Genomic DNA, 16,300 nt, shown 5'->3' with positions numbered 1-16,300 from the left:
CCATTATGGCGTATTTCTAACATAAGACCCTCAAATTCACTTCTAAACTGAACTGGTCCCTGAAAAATTCCAATTGCTGCTGAACTTTGAAGTCCTCTAATGTCTTCAAAAAGTAAAAAAAATTCAACTTTTTGATGCAAACATAAAGTAGACATATTGTATATGTGAATCAATATAACATTTACATGTCATGTCCATTTTCCTTACAAGCAGAGAGCTTCAAAGTTAGAAAAATGCTAAATTTTCTCATTTTTCATGAAACCACCAAGAAATGATGCAAGTATCAACGAAAATTCAACACTACCATAAAGTAGAATATGTCACGAAAAAACAATCTCAGAATCAAATTTATAAGTAAAAGCATCCCAGAGTTATTAATGCTTAAAGTGGCAGTGGTCAGATGTGCATAAAAATGCTCTGGTCCTTAAAGTCAAAATAGGCTTGGTCCTTAAGGGGTTAAACATCTATTTTGTGTTATCTTCTGACAGTTTGCTATCAAGAACAGATACAAAAATCGTAGTAAATCAATTCCTAAGAGGGATCATTGGATGGACTGGGCAAAAGAAAACTATGATGTAAGTAAAAAAGAAAATGTTGTTACTGTAATAGAACAGATATAATATTTTTGTATTATCAGTCTATGTTTTATCCATTCCCAAAGACATCAGCTGAGGATCGATCAATGTGACCCACAAACATCCAATTAAAAAGTACTAAATTACTAAAGAACAAGAAAACTGAGGCATACTTCCCCAAAACACAGAACACATGACTTTTACATGGCTAGTATGGGAGGGGGCCCTGCACTAAATTACTTGCCATGTCACAATGGACACCTACAGGCACAATTGGGAGGCTTAAAGATTTGTTTGAGTTAGTACTAGGGGTATAAATAAGGGCCAGTTGGGTCAGAGGGTTGCTAATATGGCCATATTTACCATATTTTTCGCCGTATAAGACGCACTTTTTCTTCCCCAAAACTGGGGGGAAAAAGTCGGTGCGTCTTATACGGCGAATACACCCCTATCGCGGCGGTCCCTGCGGCCATCAACGGCCGGGACCCGCGGCTAATACAGGACATCACCAATCGCGGTGATGCCCTGTATTAACCCTTCAGACGCAGCGATCAAAGCTGACCGCCGCGTCTGAAGGGAAAGTGACACTAACCCGGTTCCCGAACAGCCCGACTGAATAGCCGGGTTAGTGCTTACAGGACACCGGGAGGGACCATACCTGCCTCCTCGGTGTCTTCTCCATTCAGGGATCCCCTGTATGGCCGGCGCTCTCTTTCCTCGTCATCACGAGAGCGAGGATACCCGGCCGGCAGCAGAGACGTTCCGGAGCGACAGGGACACGGCGACAGCGATGGAGCGACATCCAGGGCAGCGGTGACGGGTCCGGAGTGGCGGGGACATGTGAGTATTACCTCCTATGCAGTGGTCTTCAATCTGCGGACCTCCAGATGTTGCAAAACTACAACTCCCATCATGCCCGGACAGCCAACGGCTGTCCGGGCATGCTGGGAGTTGTAGTTTTGCAACATCTGGAGGTCCGCAGGTTGAAGACCACTATTGGGTTCAAAATCTAATTTTTTTCAGATTTTGTACCTATAAATTGGGTACGTCTTATACGCCGGTGCGTCCTATAGGATGAAAAATACGGTAGTCAGTTCTCCTTAATAACCTGAATATAATAGTGCTAAAACTCTGCAGGCCATCTGGTATCTGACCACCATATGGCCACTGTATTATGGTATTGTTGATGTTGTATTGGTGCTTGTATAGTAGTAGTGTATACTTATTCTGACCAAAAAAGTGAGTGCATCTCTGTCCCTGACCTTTTATTTTCCTTCTTGTGTTGAACGTGTGGGGAATGGGGGTAGTGTGGGAAAGGTTTAAAAGGTTAATGTGTGTGCCTTTGATATTAATCCATAAATAACTCTCTATAGAGGGGCTGAAAGCAGTTATTTATTATTCAGAATCATTTTTAATCCAGAAAAACAAGGATCCACAATACAGCATTTTGTGCACTTAACCAGGACAGTGTGCGTACTGATGGTCCTGGATTACAATGGAAAAAAACTACTACATAAAAAATACGGCCATATTTAAAGGGGTACTTTTTTTTTTTTTTTATTAACTGGTGCCAAAAAATAAAACAGGTTTGTAAATTACTTCTATTTAAAAATCGTAATGCTTCCAGTACACGGACAGAGTCAGCAGAGAGCACTGTGGTAAGACAGAAAAGAAATTCCTCTGTAGCATACAGGAGCTGATAAGTACTGGAAGGATTAAAATAGAAGTCATTTACAAATCTGTTTAACTTTCTGGTACCAGTTGATTTTAAAAATAATAATTGTTTTTCACCGGAGTTCCCCTTTAATACCTATTTTATGGATGTATTTAAAATTTGATTTGATGATATTTTAACCAATTCTTAAAGGTATGGTTCTCAAAAACTGTAACGTGTACGTGCCACTTTAAAAAACGTTTGTAGAGACATGTCCAAAGTTATGATCGCTGGGATCTAAGTGTACATACCCCAAATGAGTGCTACAATGAGCGGAGATAAGTGTGAAGGTGTACACTTCTCTCTTCTTACTCTGTTAGCATGATTTCAATGGTCCCTTCAGTTGAGATCAGAACGTGGCAACCTTAGAATATAGAGAGATTAACAAAAGAAGAAATCCTGAAGTAAAAAATGTACTACACCAGTAGTTTTTTTTGGGTCACAACACCATTGTATCAGAATTTTTCCAAGGTTCCCTAAAGTCAAAACATATGCCTATCTAACGGTTGCATTTAGATGTGCGCATCTATATGCATTCTGCAACTTTTGGATAGGCATATGTTGTGACATAGGTCCCCTCTAAACCCACATATAGTAGTTGGGCCTCACACTGTGCTCCCATATAGTAATTTGTGCCCCCTCTGGGCTCCCTGTAGTATTAGATCCCTCTCCTGTCAGTGTAATCTTCTGAGGATTTTTTGTTGCCGAAAATCCGCTGCGGATTAAACTTGAAGCGGGAAACTCACTGAAAACTCACTTTTTAAGGCTTGTCTACACTGTGGACAAGCAGACTTGTTTTCATTGGGATTCTACTGCTTTGTGTATACTGCTGAATTTCTGCAGCTGAATTCCATCATCTGAATGTCCGCAGTGTGGATAAGCCTTAAATCTGACCGTGTGAATGCATTCTAAAACATTATGTTTTCATGGAATCATATTTAAATTCTGTGTGTTGATTGTTAATTCATGTCAAGTTATGAACACCCGTATGTACTCTCTGCACTATACTGTAAAGACTATAATATGTCACTAGTAAAATTTCAATTGTATGATGTAAACTTTTTTTTTTAATTATTAGGAACTTCTTATTGCCCAAATTAAGATGGTTCTGAAGGTCTTGTTTCTATACATTCCACTGCCAATGTTCTGGGCACTTTTTGATCAACAGGTAAAAGAGTGAAAGTGAAAACATTGCATTCAATATAAGATACATTGTTAAAAACACATTTATTGTTTCCAGGTGTACATTGTCTTTCTAAAGTTTAAAGGGGTTGTACAATAGTAGAAAAGTCTGAACTATTTTGTCTATAGGTCTGATCTGTTATTGCAGCTAAGCCCCTTATCCTTCAATGTAAATAACCTGCAGAACCAGACACAGCCAATGGACAAAAGTGACACCTTTTTTCTAATCTTACAAAACCGTTGCTAGCTGTGTCAGTGCTTTACAAGCTATAATAAACATATATATATATATATATATATATATATATATATATATATATAAATAATTCTTTATCCCTTTTCTATTTAAGGGTTCAAGGTGGACTCTGCAAGCTACCACTATGAATGGAGATTTTGTAAGTAACCTAGGAAATGCTGATAATCAGTATGTATGCACTGCCTTAAGAATTTCATAGAGTACTATGACTGGTAGATTTATCAACACATTGGATAGTTATAAAGCAGGACAAGTTATGCCCATTGTCATATTAAAGCGACACCACTATTTACTGTGAACCTATTAAGTAACTGACTAAAATGCAAGATTAGTATACTCAATATCTATTAGAAAATTCATCTTAAATAAATTCCATAGCACCATAATAATACCAACACTCTAGAAACCTCTACTTCATTGCATATCTTTTCAAAAGATTCTAGTCTTTGCACTTTTAGAGGCAGAATATCCAGTTTCTAGTTCTGCATTAAAAATTATATATTTTTTGAAGAGTACCTGTCACCAAACAAAACTTTAATATATTGTTCCTTATGTTATTACAAGACACCTTGCTATTTACTTGCTGTTAATGTTCTTAACTTTTATATGTTTTTAATGTGAAACAAAAATGGCCACTAGGTGGCTCTGTTCTGTTCCCTGCACAAGTCAAACAGTTAGTTTGGTCTCCTCCTAGCCTGGCAGGAGACCAAATTCAGGAAGTGCTTGCGCGGTGTTACGCCGAGCGCTCCGGGTTCCTGCTCCTCCCCGGAGTGCTCGCGGCGTTCGTCTCTGTGCAGCGCCCCGGTCAGACCCGCTGACCGGGAGCGCTGCACTAGTGTCACCGGCGGGGATGCAATCTGCGTAGCGGGACGCGCCCGGCCGTGGGTCGCATCCCAATCTCCTCACCTGCCCCGTCCTCTGTCTGCTCAGTCCCAGCGCGGCCCCGCTCTCTAGGGCGCGCGAGCGCCGGCTCTCTGAGATTTAAAGGGCCAGTGCGCCATTGATTGGTGCCTGGCCCAATCAGTACCTGCACCTGTGCCTTGCTTATAAAAACCCACTTCCCCTTCCTGTCCTTGCCGGATCTTGTTGCCTTGTGCCCTGTGAAAGCGTTTAGTGTGTTCCCAAGCCTGTGTACCCAGACCTTCTGCTGTTGCCCCTGACTACGACTCTTGCTGCCTGCCCTGACCTTCTGCTATGTCCGACCTTGCTCTTGCCTTGTCCCTGTGTACCGCGCCTGTCTCAGCTGTCAGCTGGGGTTGAGTCGCTATCGGGTGGAACGACCTGGGGGTTACCTGCTGCTGCAAGTCCATCCTGCTTTGCGGCGGGCTCTGGTGAAAACCAATAACCCCTTAGACTCCGTTCCCCTGGTACGGCCCACGTCATCACCCCAATGACACAGAGGATCCACCACCAGTGTCCTCGCTGCATACCAGTCCGGATCCTGACACGCGGCATGGTGAACAAGGGGAAAGGTATAATACAGAGCTTTTTTTAAAGCACGGAAACATTTTTTAAGAGCAGTAGGTGTGTAAGGAGTACTTAGGCAATATAATCTGAGTTAGTTTAGAAAATATGGTTTGATGACAGATACTCTTTAAAATTAATATTGTTGATGTTTCTCTTTTCAGGGAGCTATTCAGATTCAACCAGATCAAATGCAGGTTAGTAAACATTCTAATTTTGATAGCACACCGTTAATTCATAATTTTGTATGTTCCTAATATTTCCCTTTTTTATTGTAGACCGTGAATCCAATATTAATTATAGTTCTTGTACCATTTGTTGACGTTGTCCTATATCCCCTCATTAAGAAATGCAATCTAAATTTCACGTAAGTATGATAACTGAATATGGTAACGTTATAATTAAATATAAGTCTGGGCATACTTGTCAACCATTTTTATGGAGTACTCCCCCCCCCCTAGACATTGTATCCCCTATGTTCAGAACACCAGGGTGCCAACATGGATATTGCAGGTAGTCCCAGCAGCTGGACCCCCACGATCAGACATCTTATTCCCTATCCTAAGGGAGATAAGATGTCTAAGGGTGCAGTACCCCTTTAATTAAAAATGAAGCATCTATATAGTGAAAAGTCTTGATTTAATAGTCTAACCTTCTGTGTTTACACCACCTATACAGACCTATGCATCTCCATGTTACAGACTATGAAAAAGATTCTGGGTGTAGACAGTTCCTTTAGTGATAGTAGGTTATGAAGAAGAGTAATGGCCCCCAAACACATTAGTGAAAAGTTGGTTGAACCTGCTTTCTGACCTTGTTATGCATTTGGATAAAGGTATACACTGGACCTTTATACACAAAACTTCAGGATGCTTTTATTAAACACTATTATTACAGTGGCTCATTTTTATATTAGTAGTTTTAAACAAAATCTACAAAAAATGTAAAGCACGATCTTACATTATGGATTTGCAGTCTCTCTGTGGCCCTCTCTCAGGTTTTCCTGAAAACATTGACTGTGTTGACAGGTCCCATGAGACAGTTCTATCACTGGGGTAAAAAAAAATATATATATATTTTAATATCTATTGCTACCTGAAAGGCTTTTATTACATCTGCAGACCTCTAAAGAAGATGACCGTGGGCATGTTCCTTGCTGCCATGGCATTTGTTGTTGCTGCTGTTGTACAGATAGAGATTGATGTAAGTAATAAGTTATTGAAAATTTTGACAGACACAAAAATAATAACTGAATAAATGTAGAATGTAAATCAAAGCATCATGTATAAAATGCAGAAGGTGAAGACTATAAAGTGTCTCGAACCAGTCTACCCATTCTCATCTGAGCTCTGATATCAACAAGGCCTTCTTGTCCACACAACTGCCACTCCCTGAATATTTTCTCTCATTCAGACAATTTTCTGTAAACCCTAGAGATGTTGTGGGTTTAAATCTCAGTAGATCAGTGGTTATTACCAGCCTGTCTGGCACCAACAACTATATCATGTTTAAAGTCACTTAAATCTCCTTTCTTCCTCATTCAGATGCTCAGTTTAAACTTCAGCAAGTTGTCTTGACCATGTATACATGCCTAAATGCATTCAGATGCTGCTATATGTGTGTGTTAACAAGTAACTGAACTGGTGTACCAAATCAAGTGGCCAGTGAGTGTATATGGAAAAAAAATCATTTAGCTTTAGTGTTTCACAACAAGAGGTCCAAACTATAGGGGTAGATTTTCTAAAACTGTCTAAAATAAAAAACCTTTTGTCTTTGTTGCCTATAGTAACCAATCAGAGCATACGATGGATTTTTTCACTTATTTTCATAAAAAATCCAGGGGTATAACTTTAGAATTCTGATCCGTATTTGCACTTGAATTGCAAGGATTTTGACACAGTTTTGGAAGTGAGGCTGATCTAAATGGGGCAGATAATTTATTTAAAATAATATTGCACACAGATTTTCATACATTTAGGTTATAGGTAGGTCAAATGGCGCAGATTGTGATTAAAGCGGTCATCCAGGAATAAAAAAAAAGTTTGTCTCCAGGTTGGGTGTGGTTCTGCAGCTCAGTTCCATTGAAGTCAATGGAGCCAAGTTGTAAAACCACACCCAACCTGGAGACAGAAATGGAGCTGTTTTTGAAATAAATTAGCTGTGTTTTTCTATTTCTGGATAACCCCTTTAAACATAATAATATGATGTTTTGTAGCTAAATTTACTTTTATGAATTTGCATAGAATAAGTTCTAAAATTAGCATGAATTTAGTTGTCTGAACAAGGCCTTAGAAATTAAGCTATGCTGGGATTGGTTACTATGGAGAATAAAAACAGTCTACCTTTTGCATATTACTGCTGTTTACAAACTATTGCAATTGAAAACCACACCTATATACCACAACCATACTTCTTAGCATGTTTGTAAAAGGATCCTGATGGATTATAATGAATTTATCAAATCCACCATAAACTCTTGTTTAGCACTAACATTCTCACTTTTCATTTATTTACAGAAAACTCTACCAACCTTCCCAAACAACAATCATATACAAATTAGAGTTCTAAATCTTGGTGCAAGCAACCTGACTGTTTCATATACAGAAAACATTGCTAATGTTACAGAAACATCATACTTGGATTCTCTCCAGGTAAGGAACAGTTTCTACACATTTCTTCTTTTTAAAGGGAACCAATTATCAGATTTTACACCATATAATGCTTTGCAAAGCGTTATATAGGGTAAAATCTTTATCCTCACCATCCCGGGGGCCGCTCCTGCCCCCAGGAATGGTTAAGATGTGGACTTATAAACTAGTCCCCACCGTCCCCGCAAGTAGTCCCTTGGGCAGGGAGCTTCACTCACCTACTCCCGTTACTTCGGCCGGCAGCGACACCCCATCAGCTTGATTGACGGGCTGCGTCATCGCTCTTCTCCGTCTGTTCAGTGAGCAGAGCCATGATGCGGCCCGTCAATCAAGCCGAGGGGGTGTCGCTGTCGGCCAAGTAACAGGAGTAGGTGAGTGGAGCTCCTCGCCCAGGAGACTAATTATGGGGTCGGCGGGGAGCAGTTTATAAGTTCATATCTTCACCATCCCCATAGGCAGGAACGTCCCCCCGTGGATGGGGAGAATAAAGATTTTACTCTATGTAACGCTTTTACCAAGCGTTATATAGGGTAAAATCTGATGATTTTAATGGTTTTGAGAATAAATTATTTTAAGAAAATGTATTATTGTAAGCTATGGATGTTCCTTTCTCCTTAACTTGGAGTTTATTTTTAAAATGGTTGCCCCGATTTACATGAAGTTTTATAGACATTAATCCTAAAGATACCCAAGTTAGATGTAAATTTGGCAAAATGTAACATCCACACCCGCAGGGGTAAAGGCAACCAGCTCTCTAGCCGTCATACCTGTATTGTCACACGGAGCTTAGGAGAGCCACTTTACCTGCTAATTTAGCCCCACATCCAGGAAAAAGAGATACTCCAGCATCAATATCAAGGTAAAAAATGTGACACTTTTTTTATGGGAAAGGAGAAAACACAATCATGACACAGGTGCGGATTAAAAACCTTTGGATTAAAAACTTTTGGCCTGGCTGAAATGCGTTGGATATAAGTGTCAAATTTTTTTTTAACCTTTATATTGCTGCTGGCGCCTACATCTCACAGCCACATGAGCCCTGTGGGGGCTGAACTGGAGGAGGAGGAGGGTGGAGGGGCACAGTGTAGTACAGTTTTGGTTTCGTGAGATCGGCGGTTTTTCTAGTCATCTGACCGGAGAGGAGGAGCAGGAGCAGCTAGAGGAGCTAGAGGGTTATGAGGAAGGCGAGACAGAGGACTCAGACACATTGTGGAAGTATGCAGTGGAGATGGAGGCAGGGAGTCCCTCCGAGTCACTTGCACAAATGGCACGATGCATGCTTACTTGCTTGCGTAGTGAACACTGAAATGTCACCAGCAGGTGGTGGCATACCTTGACATGCCCATGCCAACACACCTTGAAGATCCGCTGGACTTCTCGGGAGCCAAACTTGATTTGTGGCCACAGCTAGCAGAGTTTGCCCTGGAAAAGCTGTCCTGCCCGGCCAGTAGTGTGCCATCAGAGCGGGTGTTTAGTGCGGCCGGGGTGACTCCAAGGAGAACTTGTCTGTCCACGAAAAATGTGGAGAGACTGACCTTTGTGAAGATGAATCAGGCATGGATCAGCCAGGATTTCCACCCACCAATGCCTGATGCTTCAGAGTAGATTGACCATGGTGCCACACCAACACTTCACAAATATGGATAGTGCAAAACATATTTAAAGTGCTGCTCCCCAGTTACAGACATTCCTTCGCATCAGACCACAAGTAAGTATTGAGGATATGCATTAGCTAAAACGTAACTTTTCTTAGGATAAAATGTATGGACCCAAAACATTTTTGAAATCAAACAAAAGTAAAGGTGTACAAAAAACACAATGTGCCACCTACACCACCCAATATTAATATAATGCAAAGTCCTCTAAAAGGTGGAAGAGAACAACGTATGGACCATTGTAACCAGTGGGGATAAAAACTTGCCCTGTAAGGCCTTACTCTCGCATTATTAATTCCCTTCTTGGCAAGTGTTACCTGCCATTTCCCAGGGTTTGTAGGTGGAAATAGGGAGAGGTTCCTGTGTGGGGCCACCCTTTTTAGGGCGAGTAACACTTGCAAAGAAGGGAATTAATAGGGTGAGAGTAGGGCCTTACAGCGGAATTTTTTACCCCACCTGCTGCAATGGACAATACATTGTTCCCTTCCACCTTTTCAAGTAAAGTGTTACTTGTCTTAAAAAGGCTGGCCCCACACAGGAACCTCTCCCTATTTCCACCTACAAACCCTGCTGCCCTTTTCCACCTACAAATGGGGCTGCCCTTTTATGGGCGAGTAACACTTGCCAAGAAGTGAATTAATAATGCGAGTGTAGGGTCTTACAGGGGAAGTTTTTACCCCCACCAGTTACAATGAACCATATGTTGTTCCCTTTAAGAGGTCTTTGCATTACATCAATACTTGGTGGTATAGGTGGCACATGGTGTTTTAGGCACGCCTTTCCTTTTGTTTGATTTAAAAAAAACTTGGGATACATACATTTTATCCTAAGAATACTATTAAAAGTTAAGTTTTACGTAATGCATATCCTCAATGCTTGCTTGTGCACACTAACACTTTTACAAAAGGGACCGTTCTCTTCTGCCTACCAGCCTTAGCTACTATTCTGATCCTGCCATCCGCCTAATGCCACACATCTGATGCAAAGTTCTTCTTTTTTCACCCACCTTCGTCACGGGGTACTGGTAATGCCACCCACGCCCCACTATGTCTCCGGGTCACTTTCAGGACTCCTGATGCTGCTGATGCCACCTCCAGGCTGTCTCATACTGCCACCATATGTTCTCCTCATGCTGATGCCAGCTCCAGGCTGTCTCATACTGCCACCATATGTTCTCCTCATGCTGATGCCAGCTCCAGGCTGTCTCATACTGCCACCATATGTTCTCCTCATGCTGATGCCAGCTCCAGGCTGTCTCATTCTGCCACCATATGTTCTTCTCTTGCTGCTGCCACCTCCAGGTTGTCTCATTCTGCAACTATATGGTCTCCTCCTGCTTCTGCCACCTACAGGCTGTGTCATTCAGCCACTATATGGTCTCCTCATGCTGCCGCCAAGTCCAGGCTGTTATCCAGCCACTATATGGTCTCCTCATGCTGCCACCAACTCCAGTCTGTGTCATTCAGCCACTATATGGTCTGTTATTGCTACCGCCAACTCCAGGCTGCCATGTGGTCTCCTCATGCTGCTGGCACATTAAATAAAACCTTTTAGGTTCATCTATTTGAAATCTTCAATTTAAATGTTAAAAATGATCTTTAATCTTTTCAATTTTGAGGCCCTATGATCCCCTCAGGCTTGTGCCACCTCCAGTCTGGGTCGTTCAGTCACTATATGGTCTCCTCATGCTGCCGCCACATCCACGCTGTGACATTCAGCCACTATATGGTCTCCTCATACTGATGCCACCTCCAGGCTCTGTCATTGTGCCGCTCTGCGACAGTGATTCTAATAGCGATGCCTTTAATTTGCATGCCACACTGAATAACAGTATTATTTCACTACTCCAGCACACACCCTATGCATGTTACAGCAAGGCAAAATGTTCTACACCCCTATTGAGGCTCTCTGTAGGCCAGAAATAGACGTTTTTAATATAGATTCGCCGCAAATAAATTCGGACAGAACCAAATGTTTTCTGAAAATTTGGCGAATCGGCCGAATCACATTTTTTTTTAAATTCGCTCATCTCTAGGTATAATGATAAGGATATTCATAAATATGAATTCAGGTAGAAGACAGACATGGTGCACATCCACAATCTTGCACAATGATCCACTTGCTTCTCAGCATAATTTCAAAAACTAACAGGTTGTTAGTATATACGTTTTGATCAAAAAGTACAAAGCCCACTCGCCATGTCAAGGCCACCTATTTAGAGTGGGTCCCTAACGTCCCTAGCATAAAATGGCGTAGCACTGGGCGGCGACCACCACCGCCGCAACACCAGTGCCCACAGGAGGAACGACCCACTGGCAGAGCGGCCCCAATGCCACTCAAACCAGTCCATGGGCCGCACCTCCCTGCAGACACGGCGCCACGGCAGCGACAGACGCTGCACAGCACCACACCAGTGTGAACAAGATACTACAGCTCACTTACCATGCTCTCCCAGTCAGACTGGGAGGCAGCTAGGAAAGAAATGGCCCATGTGTAGCTAACTACTACTTATATAGGGTTGGGCTGAGGGGGTGGGGAAGAGTGCAAACAACATGTTAAAAAAAAAAAAAAAAAAAGAGGGGATAGAAAACACAATGTGAATTCAGGTAGAAGACAGACATGGTGCACATCTACAATCTTGCACAATGATCCACTTGCTTCTCAGCATAATTTCAAAAACTAACAGGTTGTTAGTGCACCATGTCTGTTTTCTACCCAAATTCATATTGATAAATATACCATTAAGTAAAAACAAATGTAAAAATGTGATGTCACCATTGCTATTTCTCCCATTATCCCTCACTAAATAATTAAAAAGTAGTGACATTAAAAAGACGGAATTGCTGTTTTTTCTCCCAAAAAATTTAAAGTTAACAATTGGTAATAGGTACACACAAACAGTACAGTTGAAAAATATAACTCAACCCACATTAAAAAACAAGTCCTCATACAGCTATGCTGATGGAAATCTATTATTAAATTATGGTTATGGTATCTAAGTTATGGTTGTTTAAATGGACCTTAAAAGGGTCTCTACTAAACGTGTAGCATTTGGAAATGGTTAGAAATATCTGATAATGGTCATCTGGTATTATCTAAGAAATAACATGCCTAACCATAAGAACACTAAGTATGCAATATACACTGTATACAGACCCTCTGTTTTATGAATGTTTTACATTGGTATTTAGGCAGGTGACTACAAGACCCTCCAGTTAGAAAGCACCATCAAATTTGCCTATGACAATTTAACAAAAGAATTTTCACACATTGGCCTTTCTGGCACAACTCGATACACATACATTGTTAAGGCTGGAACAAATGCAGTGGAAGCAGTGCTGGTGAGTAGCTTAAAATATTTACTCTTTGAGAACTCTGGTAGCTTTTATTGTTTTGTATACAATAATATCTATAACAATATTAAATATTTATGTCACTTTTACAAAGATTGGACAATAGGGAGTAGGAATTCTGAATAAAATAGAAAACAAATGTATATCAAATGGTGTCTCAGATTAAAAAAGGTTCTTCAGGCTCGGTTCACACATTGAGATTTCCTGCCAAATGTGATGATTTCACATCAAGTACAGGTAAAGCATGAAAAAACCTGCTTCCCCGTACTTGTTTAGCATTTCATATGTGAACCTGGCTGAAAGGATGCTGTATGTTTATATGTCTGTATCCCTAATGGATAATGGATCAGTAATAGGTACTTTACTAAGTCTGTCTACCTTAGGAAAAAATGTCACATTGAGTTGTGGGCACAAGTTGTAAAATGTTAGAATTTGTTACTATTTGCATCTCAGGAATTGTTTGGGGCTCCATAGGCATTTCAGTCACATTAGTAAGCATACACTACTATTCTTTACAACAAAATTAATCATTCCAAGAGGTCCTCGTTGTATTTATATCTCTTCTTTTGAGTGCTGATGGGATTTGTCCTTCAGTGGATACAGTTGTTTTTGTTTTTTTTGCTTATATAGTACAACATATGCTATTATTAGAGAGTAATGTAGAAGTTCCTGTGTATGTCTTGTATTTACCTCTTTTTATGACATGGCTTGGATGGGGGATAGACTTCATTTTGGTTAGCAAAAGCACAGTGGGGAGATTTTGTAATGCAGCCAACATTACCTATAAATTTTCTGGCTGAGGGTCAGATGTTTGATCACTGCAGCTATAGGGCAAAAGTGATCTGCCCTATAATCTTAATACTGCATTTTCACAATCTTTTTTGCATTTTAGCTATCTTTGCTGCAATTTTTTTTAATTGTGGTAAAAACTACCCATTTTTACTGTGAACTACACAATTATGATACAATATTTCTATTTGTGCCACAATGTTTGAGGAGTATAACTACTATATATCCTAATCCTATAGCTAGCAGACGTAGTCGAGAGGGGAGGGGCCTAGGAGTTAGTAGGAGGGGATCTGTTAAGTGATGATGTCATCCTGTAGTTCACTGGAAGTCAGAACCCAGAACTGATATCCTGTGACTTACATTAACCCCTTAACGACCATGGACGTGTATACACGTCCATGTGCTGTTAAAGTTGTATGACATGGGCTCCCGACTCGAGCCCCCGTCATACCGGCTGGCCCCCCAGCTGATTCCTGTAGCAGGGGGGCCGACGTTAATAGCCAACATGCGCCGATCGCTGTGGCCGGCTATTAACCCTTTAGTTTGCCGCTGTCAAAGCTGACAGCAGCGTCTAACGGTGCCTTTATTCCATCCCTGGTGGTCCAGTGGTGTGGATCGCCAGGCTTAATCAATTGAGTGCAGAGGACAAAGATCAATGTGGTTTTATACAACCACATTGATCTGTATGAGGAATCAAACGATTCCTCCTAAAAGTCCCCTAAGGGGACTAAAAGTGTAAAAAAAAAAAAAAAAAGTTTAAAAACACACACATTAACCCCTTCCTTATTAAAAGTTTAAATCACTCCCCTTTTCCCAAATTCCATATAAAAAATATATAAACATAATAAAAATAAACATATGTGGAATCACCACGTGCGTAAATGTCCAAACTATAAAAATGTATTGTTAATTAAACCGCACGGTCAATGGCGTACGCAGCCAAAGATTCCAAAGTCCAAAATAGCATGTTTTTGGTCACTTTTTATACCATAAAAAAAGGAATAAAAAGCGATCAAAAAGTCAGATCAAAACAATAATGGTACCAATTAAAACTTCAGATCACGGCTCAAAAAATTAGCCCTCATACTAACCTGTACGGGGAAAAATTAAAAAGTTATAGGGGTCAGAAGAGGACAATTTTAAATGTCTAAATTTTCATGCATGCAGTTATGATTTTTGCCAAAAGTACGACAAAATCAAATCTATATAAGTAGGGTACCATTTTAATCGTATGGACCTACAGAATAAAGAAAAAGTTTCATTTTTACCGAAAAATTTACTGTGTAGAAACAGAAGCCCCCAAAATTTACAAAATGGTGTTTTTTCTTCAATTTCGTCGCACAATGATTTTTTCCCCGTTTTGCCTGTAAGGAGGAAAAAAGGAAAGTGCAAAAACAGAAAAATGCTTGGTCCTTAAGTAGTTAAGTACAGCAGCTTGTGAGTCAGACTGGTGATCACATGACCAAGTTAAAGTAAATAAAGCATAGATGCAGCTGTGCTAGAATAAAACAAATGGTGATTTCTTTTTTGTTCATCATAACATAAAATAAACAACTGTATTGTTTTTGTTTTTTCTAGAGTGAAGACATAAGCTCTAAACCTGAGCAAGGAAGCAATCCGATAAAGTAGGGTTCTTTATAATAGCTTTCTGAATTAATGCTACTTGGTATTATTGAATCTTGCATTTTTGTAGCAGTCTTTGCAGCAGCTTTGTAGGCTAAACCAGTAGTGGATCATAATGAATACAATAATATAAAGAACAGATTTTACTTTACTTTTTTATCTTATTTACCATAAGTGAATTCTAAAAAGGTAACAGAGTTACAAGAGTTCTATAACATTGTAAGAGCAGCCTTAGACTGGGTTCACACTATTTGGTCAATATTTTTTTGCCAAAACCAGGAGTAAAACCAGCACAAAGAAAAACTGTATTGGAAGGATTTGCATATTAAAATGGAAAACATTTTAATGCAAACATTTAAGTTGTCAGGGTAGTTAAAGGGGTACTCCGCTGCACAGCGTTTGGAACAAACTGTTCCGAACGCTGGAGGGGGAGCCGGGAGCTCGTGATGTCATACCCACGCCCCCTCATGATGTCACGCCCCCCAATGCAAATCTGTGGGAGGGGCGCCCCTCCCACAGATTTGCATTGGGGGCGTGACATCATGAGGGGGCGTGGGTATGACGTCACGAGCTCCCGGCGCCCCCTCCAGTGTTCGGAACAGTTTGTTCCAAACGCTGAGCAGCGGAGTACTCCTTTAAGGGGTTAAAGTAGTAAAACATAAAAACAGCTATATATATGGAATTCACTATGCAGTATAAAAATAGGTTAACTTTATTCTGTAGGTCCATATGATTACAGTAACACTACAAATATTTACTTTTAGTATTGTTGTAGTCATCTTGAATAAAGTTAACCTATTTTTATACTGCATAGTGGATTCCATACAAACTACTGGCCAATTGTTTTTTTTTTTTTTATTCTACCAAAATGTAAGTCTTTTTAATGTATTAAAAGTACAACAAATGTTACCATTAAAGGGGTATTCCAGGCCAAAACATTTTTTTTATATATCAACTGGCTCCATAAAGTTAAACAGATTTGTAAACGGCGTAATGCACAATTTTGGTCACATCATATATCATAAAAATAGTACCAACATA

The 16,300-nt window shown here is 40.3% G+C and overlaps 1 protein-coding gene across 1 annotated transcript in view; it reads left to right on the top strand.

Moving 5' to 3' along the window:
• Positions 1-16,300, top strand: part of SLC15A1 (solute carrier family 15 member 1) — a 53,182-nt gene that overhangs the window by 19,076 nt on the left and 17,806 nt on the right. Inside the window, exons 9-17 of the mRNA XM_056560102.1 lie at positions 489-575; positions 3,368-3,457; positions 3,822-3,866; positions 5,356-5,388; positions 5,470-5,558; positions 6,313-6,394; positions 7,708-7,842; positions 12,686-12,835; positions 15,215-15,261. Of these exons, the coding sequence (XP_056416077.1) occupies positions 489-575; positions 3,368-3,457; positions 3,822-3,866; positions 5,356-5,388; positions 5,470-5,558; positions 6,313-6,394; positions 7,708-7,842; positions 12,686-12,835; positions 15,215-15,261 (758 nt within the window). The remainder of the gene's footprint in view (positions 1-488; positions 576-3,367; positions 3,458-3,821; positions 3,867-5,355; positions 5,389-5,469; positions 5,559-6,312; positions 6,395-7,707; positions 7,843-12,685; positions 12,836-15,214; positions 15,262-16,300) is intronic.

Source organism: Hyla sarda, chromosome 2 (genome assembly GCF_029499605.1).
Source record: "Hyla sarda isolate aHylSar1 chromosome 2, aHylSar1.hap1, whole genome shotgun sequence".
Lineage (NCBI taxonomy): Eukaryota > Metazoa > Chordata > Amphibia > Anura > Hylidae > Hyla > Hyla sarda.
The sequence above is the reverse complement of the archived record's forward strand: the minus strand, read 5'-3'. Positions and strand labels throughout refer to the sequence as shown.